This window comes from Vanessa tameamea, chromosome 26 (genome assembly GCF_037043105.1).
Source record: "Vanessa tameamea isolate UH-Manoa-2023 chromosome 26, ilVanTame1 primary haplotype, whole genome shotgun sequence".
Classification (NCBI taxonomy): domain Eukaryota; kingdom Metazoa; phylum Arthropoda; class Insecta; order Lepidoptera; family Nymphalidae; genus Vanessa; species Vanessa tameamea.
In genome coordinates this window covers 6,500,008-6,524,653 of record NC_087334.1, presented here as the reverse complement: position 1 = coordinate 6,524,653, position 24,646 = coordinate 6,500,008, and the positions used below count along the sequence as shown (strand labels likewise).

At 31.3% G+C, this 24,646-nt stretch overlaps 1 protein-coding gene across 8 annotated transcripts in view; it reads right to left on the bottom strand.

Moving 5' to 3' along the window:
• Positions 1–24,646, bottom strand: part of LOC113393856 (zinc finger protein 408) — a 121,406-nt gene that overhangs the window by 49,108 nt on the left and 47,652 nt on the right. For 5 of the 8 annotated variants that reach the window (XM_064219101.1, XM_026630949.2, XM_026630952.2 and 2 more), the window contains exons 2-5: positions 13,530–14,112; positions 11,791–11,889; positions 11,112–11,204; positions 9,091–9,159 (exon numbers count right to left, since the gene is read on the bottom strand). In XM_064219101.1, coding sequence (XP_064075171.1) covers positions 9,091–9,159; positions 11,112–11,204; positions 11,791–11,889; positions 13,530–14,045 — 777 coding nt within the window. In that variant the 5' untranslated portion in view covers positions 14,046–14,112. The remainder of the gene's footprint in view (positions 1–9,090; positions 9,160–11,111; positions 11,205–11,790; positions 11,890–13,529; positions 14,113–24,646) is intronic. The other 3 variants (XM_064219103.1, XM_064219105.1, XM_064219106.1) reach the window with 3 other exon arrangements.

Here is a 24,646-nt window from a genome sequence, read left to right as displayed (position 1 = left end):
AGTTTGGTAATTTGGTAATATGTATATAAATATATTTTTATATACAGGGTTATTGGTAATTCGACGTATTCCCGTTAGGTGATAGGGGTGACTATTTGCGAAAATTTGAACCCCCATATGCATGTAGCAAATGTGAACCATTTTTGTGTTATCACGTTTTTTAGATTTTTTCAAAATAAGTCATAATTGCAACTTCAAAAATTTATTAAAAAAAAAGTATCAATAAAAATCAATTTTTTTCGTCTGATTTATAAAAACGATTAAACACTTGATATTTTTTAATATTTAAACAATAATTATCGGTCCAAATTTAAAAATGCGAGACGGAAAACGATATTATTTAAAGGACATCACATGAAATCCTTAGTTTATGACGTCTCGCCTATGTCGTCTGCGAAAGAAATCAAAATAAGAATTATGAACACTTCAAATACAATGCGGAATAATTTGACTAGTTCGGTAGTTAAGTCACAATTTAGAAAAAGAATGCGACTTTGCGTTCGCAAAAGTCACTTCGAGCAAGAACTAGGCTAAATTACAAAATATCTTAATTGTAACTTAGCTACTGAACTGTTTGTGTATCTAAATTTTATTTTAAATTTGTATTAAGTAAGTAAATTAAGTAAATAAGTAAGTTTTTTAAATTGGTTATTATATTAAATCAATTTTGTGGGAATTTTAAAGAGCGACCTTTAGTACGAATTCGGTCATGTTCGAATACGAATTTCCACCAGCGTCCCTTCTGATTATTTTATTTCGGTTGCTTTGAAATAAATTCCTAGTTTTTATACATTTTCAGAAAGCTAAGTAGACGATTATGTTTTTAAAATTACCTGCAGAACAAGTTTCATAATGATTTTTTTTGTTTTTCAGGCATATGTGAGGGAATAAAAAATATATATTGAAATAATATCGTTTTCCGTCTCGCATTTTTAAATTTGGACCGATAATTATTGTTTAAATATTAAAAAATATTCAGTGTTTAATCGTTTTTATAAATAAGAAGAAAAAAATTTATTTTAATGGATACTTTTTTTTTAATAAATTTTTGAGGTTCAATTTTGAATTATTTTGAAAAATCTAAAATACGTGATAACTCAAAAATGGTTCACATTTGCATGATGCATATGGGGGGTTCAAATTATCGCAAATAATCACCCCTATCACCTCCTAACGGGAATACGTCGAATTACCAATAACCCTGTATATACAAATAGACTAAACTGTTTGAAGTGTTCTTGACTGGTTTTATTCCTTTATATTTTATTATACGCATTTTATTCGTACACAAACTTTTAAATATTTTTTTTGAAAACATGGAATTATTTTGAATTTATAAATACTCTTACTTTTGAATAATTTCATGTAACGCTCTAGATTGGACGACTCGTATAATGGCATGAGTTTTAAAAGTAGTAATAATTCATATTAAAACAAAAACAAAAGTTTAATAACAAGCAACTTATTAATTTCTGAATCAAATTCTCTATTTATCCTTTGATTTATTTAATCTAAGCACATAAAAATATTATTATCCTTGACTTTTTAGTTCATAAGGTAATTATGAACTAAAAATGCGAAGAATAAATAAATTGCATGCGAAAAAATGTTGGTTTTCTGAGGTATCATTAAAATTATGTTTTTTTTTTATATCACATAAGTTTAAAACGCAGTAATTTTATTAAATTAAAGCGTTAAGACGGTTTAAGATAAACGATATTTATGGATATCATTTATGTAAATAATATTATTTTAACTCAATCTGTATTAATAATTTTAAAAAAGTATTTTTTTTTATATATTTAAATTTAGAACTAATTAATAAAATTGAATATGACTAGCATTACTAAATAAAAGGAATTGCAAATTCTAAATTCAAATTTAAAAGTTGTTATTTTTACTCTATACACTAATATTGTTACTACACTCTGCAAGTATAATATTTGGATATTTAACTAGGATTCCCTGTGTGTATATCCTATCCTGTGTCAGTCTACCGGCTATCCTGTTATTTTTTTTTACCTGTATTCGTTTAAATACCTACACTGAGACTGAGGTATTAACCGTACAAGCAAAGGTAAGAAGGAATTTCATATTTTATTATTATAGTGAATAACAAAAAAATTGTCTTCCATTTTTAAACTTAAAAAAAAAACATAAACAGAGTAGAATACAAGACATTAAATTTAAAATAATGATATCATGTTTTCTTCGTGTGTCTTTAACATTGTTGTATATTTTTATAAGATTTGCAAATGTCTCCAATTGACATTTAGCGCGCTGAACTTTTCCAAGTTTGTTAGGTTACTTTCCCTAACCGCAGGCTAAGCTTGCACACGACGGTTTAAATTTAACCCACAGATTATAAAAATATGCCATTAGAAAAAAAAGAAACGGTAAAATGTATTAAATAGTTTATAATACACGACATAATATACGAGTCTGTTCTAATTAATGTCGATATTGCTTTCATTCAACGCGAATAACTTCTTATCTCATAAACAAGTGCCGATAATAATCATAACAATTTACCTGCATCGATTATCTTTCACAAATAGATCACCAACTAGATCAGAGTCACGCATCGCACACAAAACCGCGGAGCACAACACTAGCACATAGAAAAAAAAAACAATCCAAAGTCGAACCAGCGAACTTTCATATTACGTCACACGTTCAAAAACGCGGCAATGAATCATCATAGATTATAAAAGATACAAACTTTTTTTTTTATAAACAAAACGTTTCCAGCCAGTAATATGTCTGTTATCGTCAAATAGTATTTTTCAAATGTCAGTATACGGCAAAAAATCGCTGTGCTCCGTCCGTGGCCCGTAGGCGTTGTGTTTATAAGTACTATACTTGTAGCATGGCATCGTAATGCACTTATGTGTAGGTACTCGCTAAGTTTTTTATTATAGTCAGTTATATCCACGCGGTTCCTTAGTTTGAGGCTTGAACGTTGTGTCCGGATTGATATGTCTTGAACGTTTCGTTATGTAATTATTACTAGTTTTTGTAGCACAATTTAGAACTATATATTACGAATTCTCATTATTGTTAGCTATTTGGACTGTAGTGTGATACATGACTTACACTGTTCTTTTTTTAAATAAAATAAACATTTATCTGTAATTTCTACACGAATATTATAAATATGAATAAGTATATCCGTCTGTTACCTTATTAAAGCCGATCTATTAAACCGATTGTCATGATTAGTGACGGAAATTGCATGCGGCATAAGAATTAAACGATTTATAGGAAAATATTGACGCTAACAGAGTCGCGGGAAACAGCTAATGTTTTATTAATATGTACACGATATAAGCAATACAAGAAATAAATATATATTGCAGTACGAACGAAAATAGTTAATAAGACACCGTAAAAACTAAGGCGAATGTATCAAAATGACTCTATCGCGATAGCATGGGCGAGTGAAATAGCGATATTGCAGTTTCATAGCGCTCTCTCACTCTGCTGGTTTTTTTCCCGCGTTTCGTTTTTATAACTCCTTATTCGAACTCTTGACATTTTTTATGGAACTTCTAGGTGGTCTCTTTGAAAATATATATAATTTTTCTCAAATAATCTTTCTAATTAAATATATTTTGTCTAATAACACGTATAGACATATAAACGAAATGCTAATTTGCAAAACGATATATTAACTTTGGGAACACTTCGATCAGTTTTTATTTAAAATATGATTAAAAAGTAAAAAAATATTTAACATTAAAAAACAAAGTCTTAAAATATTTTAATATTCAGTCATAATAAATATTCAATAAAGAATAATTAAACTTATACTTATTAATTAACAAAAATCTACCACCATTTCATAAATAAATGCCTCGTATTTTATCAGAACTGGTCAACGAAATTCAGCATCATCATCATAACATAACATTTAAAAATCAAAATATATTCTAAAAACGTTAAAAAACTTAAGCCCCCATTGGAGTAGCGTGGTGGAATATGTTCCAAACCTTCTCCTTAAAGGGAGAGGAGGCCTTAGCCCAGCAGTAGGAAATTTACAGGCTGCTAATTTAATAAAAAAATGTAATGCAAAGAGTAATGTCATGATTCAATTTATTAATCAATTAGAATCGCTGTTTATCACAATAAAATGTACAACAAAAGTCAAGTAACACTCAATTGTTTATTATTTTTAAATGTATTATTAATCATATAATTAGTCGCAAGATACCATGAAATGATTTAATAACATTGCAAAACCTAACGATGTCTTCAATGGATCGCAATAAAAATACCCTATTCCTAGCTCTTAGTACTTAGGGCTCAACCGAGCGGCAAATGTCTGAAATTAGGTCGTAATGACAAGTTGTTAGATAATACCGGCGATGAATCTGAACTTTGTTGTCGACACATGGTTTGTTATTCTGATTGTTGTTATTTAAGGCTATTAAAGAAGTAATAATTATTTAGGAAGTAGAGCCTTAAACACCGACAACACGCTATGGTTCATTCTTTTGCACGAGCTCTATCAATTTGTGAAATACCGTTAATGCATCGATTTTTTTTTTTTAATATTTAGGGTAAGTTCTGACTATTTCAACAGCAAGACGACACAAGGCAAATAAACAACGTTTGACATCGAATTGACGGTGTTCATTATGGATTTGCGAAAAAATTGCGTTTTAAATGGCGACGAAACTATTGTTATTTGATGTAAACTTAAAGTGGGTCGAGGTATTTAAGTAGAATAGTGTTATATGTAAGATATATTAATCAAGATTTGTTAGTATTATACAAAATAGCAGAACTATTAGCAAATCGTATGGATTGCGTAAATATGATGTTTGTTTATCTTTACTCTGTCTTCTGTTGGAAAAAGCGGACAAGAGATTATGAAAATATTTCGAAATAATAACCAAAATTCTAACCAAAATTTTAACTGAACTTTGGAAATCTGTGTCTTCATTCAATTCAAAATTTTGTCTACTAACTTGGTGGTAGAATGTATGATCAGTGGGTGGTACCCAACCAGACGCGCTCGCCCGAATCCCTACTAAGTATGGTCATATGCAAGATTTATTTATATAACAATCAACAGTAATTAATTTTGTTTTTATTGTTTATAAAGTGATTACAATTATCAATGTATTAAATATGGCGAAACTACTTTAAAATTCATCGAAAAGTAAATCAAACTCGAAGTTTATTAAAACTAACCCAATTATAAAACATTTATATTTACCGAGGAAATATCGTATTTTTGGTAGGAATAAGTCAAGAATTGCTCGGAGAGGTAAGAAACAGAATAGGCTTCGTTAGCCTCTTTTAATTTCAGCTAATTTTTATCTTTTTTACTGAGCACGGGCCATTAGCAGCGGAGCCCTGCGCTCGACTAGTTTTGATACTTGATATAATAATTTTGAACTTTATTGTCAAATGTTGTGTTTGATTTATATTATTTTACTGTGGGTGTTTTTGTATGTTATAAGTACCATATACTTATATACATCGTAGATATATTTAGACTAGGTATATACTACTACTGCGACGGGTAATTAAATAATTAGTCTATGCAGTATTATTATTTATTAAAACACCTCATCGCCTTAGACACTTCGAGTTTGATTATGGGATCATTATAAGATCATATGATTTAAATAAAAATTTCGAAAAATGTAAAGTCAAGTTATTTTCATAAAGTTCTATATCATTAGCAAGCTGATAAATTTATTTTCAGCTTTTAGTATGTTACTATTTTGTATATGTAGATAATTTTCGAAATAAAAATAAATAAGCGAGTATCAAGACTACAGCATCCTATACAATGTATAAATCTAATTTTTGTTCAGTTTTTCTCTTACTCCGCTCTCCCCGGGGTGATGTTTTCCCGCCAATTTGTAGTGTTTGTGAAAATGTTCGCATTAAACGGTCATGTTACTGCCGTATTTACAAATCAAGTATTCTGTTCATGAAAACGACATTTTTTTTTATTTTCTTAAGTTGCAAAAATTAACGTCTAATATTAAAATTTTTATTTATAAGATGTACGGTGGGTTAAGGTAAATAATTATAGTCGTTAATATATATTAAATATTAAACGATAAGCAGGTGTCCGAAAAAACGAATTTTTTACGAGCAATAAGAAAGTTTTCTAATAATGTCGCGACAAGTTAAGAGTGTCTCACCGCTAATTGCGAAATAAATTTTCAAGTTTGGCCAAAAAACGGTTTTCCTTGGCGTGAGTTATGACGCTGTGAAAAAAAAAAAGATAAACTCTATAGAATTAAGTTACCGCCTTACAGTTATGAACTTGATGAGTTTAATTATATTTATTTAAATAATAATTTTAAATATAATTTGAAAATATTTAGTTCTATATATAATAAATAATAATAACATACAATTATTATTTTTGTATAACTATTTAAATAACACTCGTATTTGCTTAAAGCAAAATAATTCACCGAAAATGCTTTTATGCTAATTTAAATAAATATTTCAGAATCATAATTTATATGCACGAATATTTGTATGAATTCTATCGCATATTAGTAAAAACAAAATTATAACTATTATTAACATTCCAAATAGCAGAAATTAAAAGTGGATCTGTATTTTGGAGTAATTGCGAAACAAATATAGTTACATTTTTAATACATATTAGTAATATCATACAAAAATTGTATGACCACATTAGACTTTGAAAAAAGAAATGTCGCCTGTAATATTACACTCAACCGGTTTCAACCAGTTTGATAAAAAGTGGTTATGGAGAATCTTTCAAACCCTATTAAGTTTAAAAGCCGTTCGGTCATTAGAGCACTTTTTTTAAACGTCTTCGAGGACAATTTTTCCTCCCTCGGACACTTTTCATAATTACCAACCCACCCCAGCTTCTTGTTACAAGATGTTATACTCCAACCCGTTTAAAAATAAAATTACATTTTCTTAAAAATGTCTTTTTAAAAACCTATCTGTTTTAAAGAAATCCTTGTTTTTTGTGACAACGTAACACAACACATAATATGACTATTCGAATATTCAACTTGTATATTTGTAAAAGTTATATGAAAATCTATTTATGTTTTTTTTTTATATTTGGTAAAATTTTAATAGTACGTACGCTGTTGATTGTACTTCTTTATCGTATTTCTTTGCGCATATCATCACTTGTAGTACTAAGTTACCTTTGTGCCTAAGCCACATGTCATTTTATTAAATATATTGTACCACAGAGTGATTTAAAAAAGCTGATTTACAAAACAACCTAAATATATTAGTAGTGACATGAAAAACAGACTATCAAAAAGAACCTACGCTTTCCATCCGTACATCATTAAAGACCTTTTTAAAACAATATTTATAAGAGAGACGCCGACGCGAAAAAAAAGTAAGCCGAATTGATTTACTATCGTGTTTCGAAAAAAAGTATTTAAAAAACATTCCGTGTGTTTAAAAGGGACAAAAAGTGAACTGAAGCACATGTCTTGCCTGGATGGCGGACGTCAAAATCGTCTCAATTTCCAACAGAAAAACAATTGCGATTTGAATTTCAAATTTGGAACGCGGTCATTTTCTTAAGATTTTTTTACGGAAAGCCGAACGGTAATAAATCTTCAAGCAATAACGATAAATTCATTGCGGATCGACATGCAAATGTGGATTTTTTTCGACAACGCATTTAAAGTACTTTTATTATGGACAATAAAGGTATGGAGCTGCGGTATAATTTAACACTATTCATTTTCATAAATGGTATAATATCGTTTTTGGAATAATATTTACAGTCTCCTTTCGTTCCAACATTATCTAATATAGCCACTTCTATACCATAAATACATATTTACAGTTAAAAAAATTATAAACACCCGCCTAGTACAATTTAAAAAAAAACAAGACTTTATAGCAAGTGATCTTGAGCTTAATGCAATTTAAAAAAATATATGATGCAAAATAAGTACGTGTCCACACGTCGCGGTTGAACCAAAAATCAACTAAAAATAGTTCCCGTTTTATACACTTTCCCGTCCGACGTGGACGCTTTATTTTTTCACCTGAGCCGTTTGCATGTTACATGCAAATGTACGTATGTTCGGTAGTTTATTTCAGAGATTTCGGGTCGGAATAGTTTTTGTCGCGAAAAAAGATCTATTTCACTGATAGCTTGGTACGAGTATGTAAAATACTGTTACTTTTTTTACGTAGTCGAGATCTGTTTAGTTGGAATTTATGGAATAACTAATCTCAGTGTGTATTTTAGAAATTATTTAGCTATTTGAAGTTTATAATTATCAATGTTATATAACTGAACGAAACCTCTTTGGTTTACTTTATTAAAAAAAAAAAAAACTATGACTTTTTATCGGGGCCGTGTAATATGTAACAAGTATAATGCACGGAACAACGGATATACATCAAGTTTTATTACACTGTTTCGAACTGGACGTTCAATTTTATTTTTTATCGCAATAACTCAGCATAATACAGATGTTGCGTAAGTACAAGTACTTCCTGGGATACAAAACCACCTTTTACGCAGATGGCGCTGCCTCCGACGTAAGAAAAAAAAAAGAAAAGAAATCGCGCGCGAATCTCGATTTAAATAAATTGTAAACACGCCCATGGCGTTTTATCGCGGCCAGTATTTTTTATCTTGATCGATTCTATGCGAATATGTTGCTAATGAATATTCAAGATAGATAGATAGATAGGTCTAGATATTTTATAGTTCCTGTGAAAAAATCGTTCCCTACCACCCACTGCTAGCAAGGATAAAATCTGTGCGATACGAGAAGTCTCTTTTTTTAATAAACGTAAAGATTTAATACTTCTTAGCAATGCACTTCATAACTATATATACCTTAAAGTTAAATACTATGAGTAATTGGTTAAAAAACCAATACCCCACTTTATGAGGAGCTATGTTTTGGCGGCTATGTGTCGACGTGACATTAACAAAACAATACTAGCGGTATTCAAAAAAATAACACATTTATTAAAGGAATTCTTAATAAATTTGAATATCGAACACGTCAAGCGCAGAGCCGCCGCCGCACGTCCCCTACTCTTGGAAGATAACAATACGCATTGAAACAGGTGCCAACTCACTCGCTGAAGTGTCGACCAGCATTCTTCGAGCGTTCTCTCGCTGATACTCTGGCCGGATCTCGCTTGTTGCTGTTTTGAAAGAAAAGAGAGAAACGTTTTAGAATAATGATCTTATTTTTAACTTAAATAACTCAATCGAGTTTTAAGACGTTAGTAAGGGCCGCATTGAAATGACAACTGTTACGTATCGCTTATTATTAAACATATAATTTGAAACTCGGAAATAACATTCATGTTTCAGTTGAATTATAATAAACAACACAAAATCACCAAGTTAGTATAAGCACAAAGGAAAATCTTTTTTAAATTACGATGCTCAGGAACACTTGTCGAGCCTCATCGTATTAAAAAAGTATTCTCTTTTTAAAAGACTATAAGGATATAGCGAAGAAAAATAACGGAAATTCATTCGATATCTACTTACTAAAATATATTTTTCGGAAGTGTTAAAAATAATAAGTAGCGGTCACACATACGCTTATACCTAATGTTATTATAAAAAATATCCATGAAGTGTTATTACCTAATAAAGAACTAAAAAACAGCCACGCAAACTTTTTTTTATGCCCTAGGTAGACGGACGGGCAAATTGGCCAGCCAATGGTAAGTGGTCACCACTGTCCATAGACACCGTATTGAATATATTAGCATCGTATGAAATTTTAACATTTTCTTACATAACCAATGCGCCACCAACCTTAGGAAATGAGATGTTATGTCCCTTGTGTTAATTTACAATACTTAGCATTACTACTAAAATATCAAATGTCAAAAAATGCACATAAAAAAAAAAAAACTTTAACAAAGTATTATAGGTGGTACAGTTTTGTGCACTGTCATCATATATTTTACCGCCAAGCAGCAATAAGTGTTGTTGTATTCCGGATTGAAGGATGAGTGAGCCAGTGTAACAACAGGCACGAGTGTATAGAGTCACAGACCCAAGGTTGGTGGCGCATCGGACATATAAGGGCACCATTTATCATCAGCTGTTCAATTTTCCCGTATACCTAAATATATCATTAAAAAATTAATACTCAACAAATTTTAAACCCTTTATTGGTTAAACATTTGAGTACAAAGCATATCAAACGACTGCAATGATGATTTTATTAGCAACGCAGTGAACATTATTTGTATAATAAATTATATACAATAGATACAACAGTACTTTACTATAATGCGTTTAACGTGACGTTAGAACTCTGATTATTACCTTCGGTGTTCATTAATGGTTTTTTAAAAAGCGTATAATTTATTTATTTATTTATGTTACAGATATAAATTTATTTATTTGCTATTAAATTAATATTTAACTGTGTAAATGAAAATGAATGTGTGTGTTTGTGAGTGTGTTTGTCCTGTGTTCAATTTATTCGTCTGATTATGGTGGAACGTTGGCGGTGGATTCTGCGTACGCTCGAGTTATGCTCCTAGCCCAAAAAAAACATAGTATGTTTGTCCATTAAAATAAATAATATCTAGACCCTTATTATATTCGAGCAATTTTGGGCTAGTATTATATAATTTTGGTTGTTGATGTGTTTATTTTTAATAAGTAAAAGTAACAACTATTTACGATTAATTTTCGGACCTTCTTGGTAGAATCTACATTTGAATACTTTTTTTTTTATTCAGTAGTACTGATTCGTATGTACTTTTAAGAGTATTGAATAAACTATATTTTTGTGTTACGGTTATTTTAAGATAATTGAGTACCTACCTAATTATATTAATAAATCTTAACATGTATTTGTGTTTTTTTATTAATAATGAACTGTATTTTATGTATTGGTAACAGGTAACATGTTATGTAGAAACAAATAAATCAATTAGAACAAGAACTATCTACTCATATATTTATTCTTTCCTATAAAATTTAAATTTAATTTTCGAATCTTACTTCTATGATATACTAACAAGAACGAATAGCCTAAACTCCCTAAAACATAAAAAAGAACGAATGAATTGCCGTCAAGCAGACACAAAGAAGGAAGAAAGAAAGAAAGAGAAATAATTACATCGATATTGAGGCTATTCAGGAAATTTACCAATGCGAAGGGCAGCACGTTGCGGTCGCCCAGCGGGGCTTCCCCGGACGGCGACTGCTGCGGCTGGAGCAAGGAGTTTTGATTATAGAACGCTTAATATCAATGCAATACACTATATACTACGAAACTACAATATTTATACATATATATTATATTAACCCCAAGGGTAGACTAATATTTAAGCGGTACAGAAGTTCGTATGTTTTTTTTTTTCATATAACAACTATAATAATTGAATAATTATGATCAAATCACCTGCTTTGATATTATTATAAGATATTTTCTAATATTAATTCATTATGAAATTTAATATTATTTTTGATATAATATGAGATCATAAGTGGTGTAACGCGCCTTACCTGAAGTGATATTCGAAATTAGAACTTCATAAATTGGCTCGTTTTGTTAAAAATACGCGACCAAATAAAATGCTTTGAAAGATATATTAAAATATTAACAACGTCTCTAATTTTATATTTACACCACTTATGAACTTAGCCTTACATCGTATTAGCACTACATTAACTAACACATGCAAATAAACCAACACAACGAAATTTGAAAAGCGAAGGCAAGCGTTAAGTATGCGCTACAAATAATGACATTCTTTTTTTAAATCACACTTATTATAAAAAAAAATATTATTTACATCGACATTATTGAGTGATGATAGTAAATTTACCAGCGCGAAAGGCACAAGGGATCGCTCGCTCATCGTCGAATCTGCCGATGGTGACTGCTGCTGTTGCTGTTCCGTTCCAACGATATGTAGAGACGGCGTGGAAGAAAGAGAAAGTATTATAATTTATAATTCTAAAACACACTTAAATTATCTAAGTAGTCTCGGTAAAATTTACTGATTTATTTTACACTTTACTTTTTTATTTTTTACGTTTGAGATGAATAAAATTTTGTTGCGCAAATATGGGGATTATTTTGTACTGCAGTTTTTTTTGTGAGTGTAGTTCATTGAACAAACACAAAATTTCTCCCATTCATAAATAGTTTGTATATTAAATACAAACACTTCAAATCACAAGTGAGGGCTATAAAATAATAATAAAACGAGTTTTAATTAACCGTTGATTAAAAAAAATTTAACCACAAAAGTGCAACTCCGCCGCGACGAACCGTTAAATCTCTATTTACGAGAAAAAAAGTGATGAATACGAAATATGAATATCGAAAACCGGTTCCAAATACAAACAATGCTTAAAACAAAAAAATTGAAACAGGAACAGATTCGCAGTAACAAATAACTGTCAACACCCCTTCCGTGAAACAAAGCGCGGCGTAGAAAAATTAAAAAAAATAAAATCACAATGAGCCCCTAATCCGAGCCGTGGGAAACCGACAAATGCAAGGTAAGCGAATCCGAAACTAATTTAAAAAGTAATATTCTTTTGTCTTCCATTTTCAAATTTTAATTTAAAAACACATGCACTGCAGTTAGCATTTATTACCCGTTCGAAATTCTAAATTGACAAATTTATTTTATTTTTTTAAATTACTGAGCGGTAAACAAATATTAGGTAACAACATTTGTGTTAGCCGCAACGCCAATAAAATCATAAGACATATGTTCAAAACAAACATTTGTTTGGACGGATAAAATATCATTTGAAAAAAAAGATTGGAATTCGAGTGCTGTCGACATGTTGATCAGAAGCTAATATCGAAATAATAGAATTATCACTGATTATCGTAATTTACATATCCTTTGTAAGACCGGATGCGACATAAGGACAAAAACGATTTAATAATAAGTTTGACGCGCGGCCCTTAACCCTTTCTTAACAAAAGCTTTACAATATGTTGCCTTTGCGTCTTGTATCTTTTTTTAAGGAAGTAGGGATCATTCAAATTTGGAACGAGTTTTGTAAGACCTCTCACGGGTCAGTCTATCGATATGTTTTGGAGAAGATAGACGTTCATTTTTAATTATTATTAAATAACCGCATACTATTTTTAAAATAAAATTATTAGCTGTAACTATGGTGGTAATTTGCAAAGTTGGTTTAAAAGTGCAAAGTGAAAAAATCATGGAGATGAACCATAAGTGGTTTAGAATAAAAAGTGTTTACAAGTTTATTATTAAATTTTTTAATAAATATTTTCCGAAGAAAGGTAATTACTTAGATAACATTTATCGTCATTGACGGTTAAAGTTGCCGGCGGCAAGTACTAGGTATTAGTATTAGTGTATAATAATAAAAAATATAAATTTTTTTTATGATCAGAACTAGATTTTTTTAAATATATTTTGTTATTCCTTTTTTTAGTCATAACAAAATCTTCTCCAAAACATAATATGTCCTAACTGTAAACTTTAGTCCGCTTTGAGTAACTTCCGTTTTTATAATCACCAGTTAAAGGATTTTGACTCACCTGAATTTCACTAACGAGTTTTTCAGTCAGGATCTTGTGGTCAGGTGTGGCAGACGGCTGAGGTGTGGGAGGTGCTGGACCAGGTTGGTTGTGATCCACCTGTTCCTGTACTGGTGATCCTGGCCGGCTTCTGTTCCAGAAGTCCTGCATCTTAAACCTCTGGGCCTCAGTCTGCAGCGCCGGTATATGCAGGGATAAGGGGGCGGCGCGAAGGTCTAGCGCACTGCCTCCTGCGGCCGCCTCGTTGCCTTCTGCGGCCGTCATCTTAAAGGAGTTGTGCAACCAGCTGGCCACAAAGTTGTCTTCCTCCTTAGGCGGCTCCAGGAGCCGAGGGAACGGCGGCGCGGCGCCCGGCTCGAAAGCGCCCTCGCCGCCGACCGCCTCGCCTTCCTCCGCTATTTTCGGTACTTTTGCCTCCCTCGGTGAGTCCTCTACTTCCGCCTTCCGATACTCATGGAGGTCCCTGTACCTCTCCTGGAGCGCTAGGGATATGTTCTCATTGAAGTACTTCAACATTAATTCCAGTTTCGGGCGTATGGTCACAACGAACTCATGCGGTGGTGCACGCCGCTACACGACGGATCTGCAAAGAACGAGTCGTTTAGTCTTCGCGCGCGGCGGTTATCTTTAACTTCGCGAGGACCGGTCTATTTACGCGGAGGGATCGGAGGGAAAGCGGAAGCGAGACCTCCTCGAGGCGCGGGCGGGCGACGACTAACTTCTTGGTGGAAAACTTGAGCGCCGCGACGCTTTCTTGCGGGGTGGGGCGGACGCGCGCGCCAGCCGAAGACGCCGCTCCAACTAGCAAGACGCGGTGCCGCCCCCGCCGCCTTAGACGACGCGAAGAACATCCCCACCGAGGCCGGGCGCACGCGCCCCGCGTTTTTTCCGCGGAAAAATGTGTCCGGTCAAGGAAAAGACGGTCCGGTCGGCGGGCCAGCGGCGCCCGTGTGCCCGCCGCGGCGACCGGCGCTCGGACCTTACCGAAAACGGTGACGGACCGCTCGGACCACGGCCGAAATAAGAACTATTAAAAAGGGCGCGAAGCGAGGGTCGCCCCTCTCGCTCGTCCGACCCCGACCGCTTTCCACCCCTGTGTTAGAACGGGACGGGTATCGCTCACGATTTTTTTCTAAGCCGCTATTAGTGAGGGAGGAAATAGAAAAGAATGGGTTCTTTGTGATTTTTTTCTTATTGCTCTGTCTCTCTTGCTCTGAAGGATATTGCATATTGTCGTCTCGGCTCGAGTTTTTAAGTATTTCTTTCCGTTCCGCCTACTTTACTATTGAATTTTTTTCGTATTCAGGCGGAGCTTAGCTTATGGGGTTTTAGCCAACGGCCTTTTATTACCGCATTTTTTCCTTATTTTACCTAAACTTTCGCACCCTACTACTTATCTACAGTAAATTTAAAACCGATTCTATTGAAACTAAGTAAAATTATTAAAGAAAAGATATTAAATTAACCAAAAAATGATCGTAAACGTATCGAGACTTTTGAATTGGACTTTAAACTTTTTGAGATCCTTGAATCATATTTGCGAATCTAAGCAGAGAAATGAACCTAGGTTCTTATCTAAGACGTCATATGCTGTAACGAACCCGTATCGAGTTTTCCGAGACAAAACTTTCCGCGGAGCTACCCCTCGAGAGATGGCGTAGCGAGCTACGAATCGCCTACGATGTTTGTTTTCGATTAGCTTAAAAATAAACATATACTTATAGAAACAAACTATAGCGTAGGATATTATATTCGAATGTAATTTCTGTAAAACCATTGTTATACCTAATATAATAATATTAAATAATTTAAAAAACAAGGAAATTTTAATTGTATAAGTTGAAACATGTTTACAAAAAGAACACATTTACTACAAACATACCTAAGAATATGTAATATATCTCAATATTAGAATAAAGAAAAATTAATAAAACCGAATTTTTTATTTACTACAACCATATGATACCTTTTTATAACTAATAAAATTGCTCAAGTTTACGCAAAACCAACCCTATGTAATATACAATTTCAATAAAACCAATGTCCAATCGAATGACTTTAAAAATGAATCCTTCTCCATACCAACATGAATATCAAAGTTTTATCAAATGTATGTGTGTTTATATATACAATTTTTTTTTTAATTTATCGTCCTGATATTGACTATGATGTTAAAACTAAATATTTATAGTAATTAAATACTGAATTTGTAATAAACAAAACTTTAAAAACAAAATAAAATTGGATATTTTTTTATTGTATTGATATAATTTTATTGCATATAGTCATAGTTAAAGACTTAATCAGTAATAATTTTTTTTCTATTTGACATTTATGTTTGGTACAAATTGTTTTAAAATAGGTTTCCTTCGAAGACAGTACAGGCGAAGACACAGACTTCGTTAGTATATAATTGACGAGCCCAACTCATTATAGCATTAATATGCACATACAGACAATGCTGGCTACATAATGAACAGGCGTGGCTGCAATGTATGGGAGTGACTTTTTTTTTCACGGTTCGTAAACACGATTGTTTTAAAATGTCAATTTCAGTGAGGCGATCATAATTATATTATTATTATGAAGGTTATTTATTTATTTTAGAACGAGTGATTTTATGTAAATATTTCAGAGTTATTGTTCAATGAAAAGATTTATATGCAATGTTTGAGTGCAACGATTATGACGCAAACATTTTAATTCGGTCACGTGTTCCGAGTTGCACGCGCTTATTTTTTTTTTGTTTTAGTCATCTTATTAATATCAGGAAGTAAGGTTGTGGTCTATGTTTAACTTTAATATGAACCCATGTTTAATTGGTTCTTATCTAAATCATATATTTGCATTTTTAAGATACGTTTTCGATTTTTAAATAGAATTAAATAAAAACAATGACATACCTACGTAGTCTTAGTTATTAGATGTAAATTAGAATGCTTTTTATTTATATTTTTACTTAACCGATAAAATAACAAGAGATCAATGTACGAACCCTAACTTCGTACAGAACCTTTTCTCGCAAGGGTTCATATCAAAGCAACTAATGTTAACCCTTTACTTTGAAACAAACCCTTTTCCGACACGAACCATTGCATAAGTTAAAAAATGTATCAGTTAAAAATTGTAGTATTTTGCGATAGCGGTAAAAAATTTGGGTTAGAATTCTATTTTGAAATAATTATTTTTGTTTTTTTTTTTTAAGTTATTTTAAAGTTAGATACTCGTATCAATTATTTTAATATTATAATTTAAGATGTTAACCCACCGTGTTTTTCTTAGTTGAATCGTTGGTAAATTTCCCCAGGTAAATAAGAAAGAGTCAAACATATACAACTATTAAATGATTACGCATAAATACTAAAGATTTTTAATCAGAATTAATCACAATATAATATAATCTATAATTAACTTATTGACTTTTCTGTCAGACCTTCGTAGAAATCCGGAAATATGACGAATTATTATTTATTTAAAATTACAAACGAAATGAAATTAATTATAAAATGATTATATTTTTGCTAGCGTAAAAAAAAAGCGTTAGCGTTTTTTTATTAAAGCCGTTGGTACTGCGTCGGAATACCTCCGTTCGAGTCGAGTTGCTCTTGCGCAGTTGCTTAGACCCCGTTGTGAATGATCGACATACACATATACATACGATCGACAGCATACATACATGGACAATTTAGAATATTATACGTTACATTATAGATACTTGGTTTATTGAAGATGTATATAGCTTTACACTATGGCCCTTATGGGCGAAGAAGTCACACAGGTTATCGAATATGGCAAAATTTATGAAATACGCGTTGTTTATGTATATTTTCAATAAAATTCGATACTTCTCATTGTTTATTTCAATTAAATAATTTAAATAAAATTCGGTATGCTCATAATATTCACCTCGTACTAATAAAATACTTTTCAAACAAAAATGTATTCGTTATTGTAGTTTAAATCGTCTTGTGTCTGTCTGTCTGTATGTCCGTTGTTCATTTTTTTCTAAACCTCTGAGCCGATTTTCATGAAATTTTGTATGAAGGCAGCTTTAACTCTTAAGAAGGCCTATTTTTATCGTTGTGAGTGTAGCCGCAGGCGACAACTGGTCAAGTATACATGATACAGAAACAAACATTTTTAGCAACATTTCAGCAATGTTATTTATAATAAATATAATATGTTTTCTATAAATTGCCTCTTAATAAAATTATCTTACCATACTTTAAATAAAATTTAATCAGAATTAATCACAATATAATATAATTATTATTTTAAATTTACTTATTTTTCTGTTTACATTTCAATTTAAAAAAATATATATCATTCATTTCGAAGAGCGTAATAAATATTTTTCATTAATCGTTTTGAAGTATCAGTTTCTTAATCTTTAGTTTTCGTTAGTCGCATCTGCTATTACTTTATGATATTCGTATTTATTTACAGACACAACAGACATACGCTAATGTTAAAGTAATATCCGGTTACATAAAGTTCGAGCGTCTTGTACGATTGACCCTACGCACCTTAAAACCACAATGGTATTCAAATGTATGTAGGACTGCTGTACGACCTATAGATATATAAAAATTAAAAAAGCAAGTATTTATTTACATCTTTGACAAATGCTAATTAAAAAAAATGATGTATTGAATATAGTTATGTATGAAATAGAACAAGTTCTAAATTCAAAAATGTTTAAAAACATATTTCTTATAGACTTAGAGACGAATTAAATTCGTAAATGTGAACACAAATTGAACGGACAAAGTCACGTAAAAGGGAGTAAATTAAACAGCGTCCATTGTGGAACGAACCGACAGCTGTTAGCATTGTTACATTTTTATATACATAAATTATATTTTCATGTAATTGTATGTATGTATGACAATATGAAATCATTATGAAAAATTATGCCATCATATTGAATGAGTCACTTTATTTGTCGCTAGTACAATATCTTTGTTTGATATTTAATCGGGAAGTATTTTCAATCTTCGTGTAAATTTATAAGAAAAATTCATTGTTCAAAATTTATTAATTTAAAATTAAATATAGAAGATAAAATGTACATGCTTGTTTATTGTCAAACTCGCTGGTTGGATGTTGGGTTGGAAAAGACTCATACCTGAGAACAATCTAAGGAAGAACTTCAGCGGGATTGTTTACGACATTTATTTAAACGGACAAGTAAATTTTACTTGGTGGTAGCACTTTGTACTTGGCCGTCTGGGTGAGTACCACCCACTCATCATATATTCTACCGCCAAACAGCAGTACCCAGTATTGTTGTGTTCCGGTTTGAAGAGTGAGTGAGCCAATGTAATTACAGGTACAAGGGACATAACATCTTAGTTCCGAAGGTGGACACATTGACGATGTAAGGAACGGTTAATATTTCTTACAGCATCATTGTCTATGGGCGGTGGTGATCACTTATCAGGTGGCCCATTTGCTCGTCACCATACCTATTTCATAAAAAAGTTAAGTTCAATTACAAAGGGTTTTATCATCTACCGTGTATGTTACTATGACAGCCTTTGGCACGTAAGCGTTCCTTTATTTTATTTTACCATTTAAAACTTTTGAAAGATCTTTGTGACCATGTTGGAAGAACTTAAACATTGTGCCATCGAAAAAAATACTGACCCAAAGTGAATGAGTGAATATTCGTATATTAAAATGCAAATGGATGTATTGATAACAGAGAGTCTTTTTTTATTTACAATTAGTATATTATGTTATATTCAGTATTATTAGTTACTAATCTATTATTATTATTATTTATTCCTTTGTTTTATTAACTCAATAGTATAGTAGTAAGCTTAAGAGCACAAGTCACTGGTTGGGAGGACAGAGATTAAACTAATAATCAAAATTTCGCTACTCATAAGAAAATAAATTGAGTTAATATTAAAATAATCTGCACTGCCCGTTTTATATTTATAAGTTGTTTTATAACAAATGTAAAAAAAAGTTTTTATCATAAATATCTTTATATATTGCGCTAAAGAGAAGAAATAATTAAAGTTCTTCGGATTGAATGATGACTATCGCAAGGACTACTAACAAACTACCCAGAAGAAATCATAGTAACTCACGACTGTGTACACACACACACACATTTCTCTTGCCTCATTATCATAATCAGACGAAACAAAACGTCACGACGGGAGAGAGATTTGACGCAAGAACATCAGCTTCACGGGCTTTCCGAGGCAAGATTGTGCAACGCTACCTACATATAAGTACAACACAACTTCGGGCTACAACTGAAAATTTCTCAACATGAGAGACTCAACTCGACTGGACTAGACCAAGGAACTATGAATTGAAATTGAAGAAGTTATGCCCCTTGGACCTCTAATTACACAGCCTCACTCACCCTTTAAACCAGATCACAACATGACTATGTCCATTATGTATATCAATAGTCCTCTAGCGGTAGTGACGAATGGTACCTATCTACCTACCTAAATTTATTTCATCACAATGGGCTTCAATATCAACCAAGATTATTGTAATCTTCATTATTAATAGTACTATAATTAAACATTATTAATATATAATTAATTAATGTTTGTTATTTTAAATGTAAAGGTACGTTAAGATATTTTATTTATTCAGACGAAAATATTTAGAACAATTAGTTACAGCACTTAATTCTGTCTTTATCAAGATACTTTTAATTATACTAAATGTTTTAACTAGCGTTAATATCAGGCTAAGGAATCATCTAGTTTAGGAATTAAAAAAAAATGTTTATGAGTTAAGCTTAAGCTCCCTTTATTATCAACGATAATAAAATATTATCAATTCAACTAAAGCACAGATGAAAAAAAAAAAACAATAAAAATGCAACGTGAACGAGTTTTCATTACAAAATTGGTTCCAGTAAAAAAATTGTAATCGTTTGACCCTTGACAGTATGCAAATTAGGTCTCAAATATCTTTACGAGGGCGCTAATTTTTTTTTTGTTTTTCTACCTTATACCGGTTCGAACCGGTTTTTACCGGTATTGTTTAGATGGGATTGTCCTTTTGTTGTCTATGAGAACTAAGATTGTTGATAAAAGATGTTTTGTTTGATTGAATTTTGATGTGTTTTTGTTGTTTGTAACGTGAGAACGTTCTAAAAGATAAAGATAGATAACACGTTGTATAATAGTTTTCTATAAATGATAGTATTTAATTGTATTTTTACGTAATATAAGTAGATTTATTAATTTGAATCAGCAAGGTTCTTTGTCATTTTTCTTTCATATCAACAGATTGATAGATAGATAGATAGATAGATAGATAGATAGATATAATTGTTACGTCCCGGCTGTCGGGCATTGAATTAAATATATAAAATAAAAATCTAATAATTTCATACTGTTAGTACTTCAAAATACACAGATGTTCCATTTATTAAAGTTCTAACCCTTGTAAGTAAATTTTCAAGATTTTTTATAAGTAAGCATACAAAATCAACATAAAGCAAAATAACTTGGGCATTACATCTCGTGCAGGTTCGAATCGACATTTTTGAAGGTGGACTGGCAAATGGACATGGTGGTTAGGGGTCATCAGCGCCCATAGACATTGACGCTGTAAGAAATATACGTATTAACCCTTCCTTACATCGCCACCAACTTTGCTATCTAAGGCATTATGTCCCTTCTGACTGTTATTACTCTAGCTGATTAAACCTTCAAACCGAAACACAACAATGCTGTTTGGAGGTAGAATATTTGACTAGTGGGTGGTAGGTACCTAGCCAGACGAACATGCACAAAGCCCTACCACTAAGTAAATATTATAAAGATAATTTTGAAACATTATTGTATTTTATATAAAAGGTATTAAGAAAACATGTTTGGTATTACATACAATAATCTGTAGTGTTATACCTAAATACAAAAGCGTTTCTGTGCGAAAGAGTTTCTATATATGGGTCTTTTTTATATTTGTATGTCTACAGACCTGTCTTTCGTGCCTTTGGTATTAAATTTTAATTTTATTAGTTTGTTTGTTACGCTTTCACGTCTTAACCACTCAACCGATCATCGTAAAACTTTGCATACACGTGCTCAGGGATACAGAGAATGAGGTAGGCTACCTAACACCTGTTCTACCCCGAAGATTAAAACTGGCTGGATATAAATAAAACAATACAAAAATATATCAATACATCGAATCAATTTGAAACATCAATCATCAATAACATTCGGTAAATAAAATATTCATTTTTAATTGCGATGCAAGACATAAATAAGTATTGCCAGCTCTGCTCTGATTAAATTATATTTTTTTATTCATTTTATCAAGAAGATTTTTTTTTTAATAATTTAAATTTTGCGTCGTCATATACAACGATGGCCATTGATGAAAATTTTTGTAACAAGATGTCAAGTTTGAGCTTGATTGAAGCAAGCATCAAAACAAATAAAATTTCCCATAGGTATATATTAATAATAAATTAATTACATGTTCATATATATATATATAGCATGTCTATAGTTATCTATTTTATCTATGTCTGTAATCTGTGAAGTTTCTATTAGATTTATCTATGATATAGCAATATCTAGTATATGACGTTGCAATGTCTATTTTTAAATCTAAAAAAGTAATATTTAAAAGGACTCACGTCACGTCTGTTGCATGTTGAGACAATACTAGAAAACAGTATGAGTCCAAAACAATTATAAAATGCTTCAACCCTATCGGTTGAATTGTATGAGACATATAACATATTAACAAATAAACTGTCGAATATTCTGAGAACAATAAAACATTTCGTATTTTTTCTATAAGTATACAATAAAAGTATACTACCCTTAGTTTTTTTTAAGGTAGTAGTATAAACAAAATATTTTCTAAATCTGTTCATAAAGGACGTATACATACGTATATATATAGAGGTAACAAGCATAAAAAATACAATCGAAATGAGTACCTCCTCCTTTTATCTTGAAGTTTCTTAATAAAAGATTTTTTTATATTTACATACGTGTATATTTAGTAGATAAGCTAACTAACAAAAATAAGTTTGTATGAAAAGTTTGATAACGAAAGCTCCTCTTATAAAACGAAAATTTTCTCTTACAAAAGCAATCCCTATTGTAGGTGCATTGAGAAATATTTTTTCAAAAAATTATTGAAATAATAAAAAAATAGGAAAACAGTCAACAAAAATTAAGTTTAATAGTTTTAATGAACTGGCAATACCGGGGCTGCGATGAAAAAGTTATTTGGAAGAGGGCTAATGACGCCCCGCTCACGCACCGCAGCCTATTTTTAATCATTTTCGGAAGAAGGGTTACGGATACATGTTGTGGAAGTGACTTTTGTAATATATTTAACAATCCATAATATAATATATGTTTCGTTAATATTTAAATAACTGATTCGGTTGTCTTTGTCATTTATTATTCTTTAAATTTACCATTGTTAGTATTACTAGATAATTGTTTAAAAATCAAATCATTAAACGAAAATAAAGCTTCCAATAAAACAACCTAACTGCAAAAACAAAAACGAATCCTGATTTATAAAGACTACATAGAAGACTTTTTTTTTTAATTTTAAATTAGATTGGATAACACGAGGTCTTGTTTTTGTGAGGAGAAATAAAGATTATATAGATAATAATAAAAAGCGTAAATATTGATCGAATCTTGCGGGTTTTGAACGATGTGCTTAATTTGTGTTTTTAATTTATCATGCTTGTTTGTATGTAAGCCTTCTCCACGAGATGAAATTAGGCCTTACTCCAGTTCTTTTTTTTTGGTTGTAGAATAATTGCGAATATATATATTAAATATTGGACAACATCACATACATTACTCTGTTCCCAATGTAAGTAGCTAAAGCACTTGTGTTATGGAAAATCAGAAGTAACGACGGTATCAGAAACACCCAGACCCAAGACAACATGGAAAACTAATGAACGTTTTATACAAACCCGGGACCTCGGAGTGGCGTACCCATGAAAACTGGTGTACACACTACTCGACCACGGAGGTCATCAAAAAGTTCTGGAACATATATAACTATTACACTACATTAGTTGTATTTTTTTTAAACATGTATGCCGTTAAAATACCGCGAGGCAAGGATACACGAATAAAGAAGCCGCCTCCACCATTACTAGCCGGCAAACGTAAAACGTTATTGATGGTACGATTCCGTGACAAGTGATACGCGTAACGGAGACCGTGGGATCGATAACCGGCGGACTGAATTTTTAATCTACTATTCAATGTGAAATAATATTTAACGAGCTTGCATTTATATATTTGACATAATAATAATTACAATAAAATTACGTCTATTGTTTTTTTAATATTGTCTTATGACTTTTATTGGGTATGGGATATCAATCTAATTTATATTATTACAGTTTAAAATTGAATTAAGAATAGCTGCATTAGTTTTAGTTGAATAGAAAAACATTTAGCTATGTACGAGATTTTATTAGATATAAGTATATTTTATGTTGACTGTGATAGTTAAATCAAAAGACATAGACGCGGGTGATGATCTAACCAAGCTCCACTGAGGTTTCACAAGCTAAATTTGTTTATGAAGAAAATAAAAATTGAGGAAAATTGTAAGTGTGTAATTCTACAACTTGTGCAATTTTTTATATACTGTCTAAACTTATCTTTCAATATTTATAAAAAAAACACACACACACATAAAATAAATAATAATTGAAAAAAAAATGCTCTTTCGTCAATTTGATTTCCTCGTGAGTACCTACTAAACGTTTGTTCAAGCACAAAAAAATAAAAAGAAATATTATATTAAAAATTAATTTAAAAAAGGGTTCCTACAAAATTATATATATAAATTTGGTGAGGTGTAATCATAGCATATATTCATAATATAATGTATAAATAAATTAATAAACGTTTAGAATCAAAACGATTAAAATCCAAACATTTAAAAAAGATAAAATATACAAAACCAATGGTGTAAAAAAGCTCCCTCACTCTACTCGATCGACCGTTAAACAGAAGCCAAATATCAATTCCCGAACGTTTAAACGGAATAAAAAATAATAAAACAAAAAACGCACCCTGTCTAAATATTGCGTGTCAAAGCCCGCAGCTCTAAACGTTACA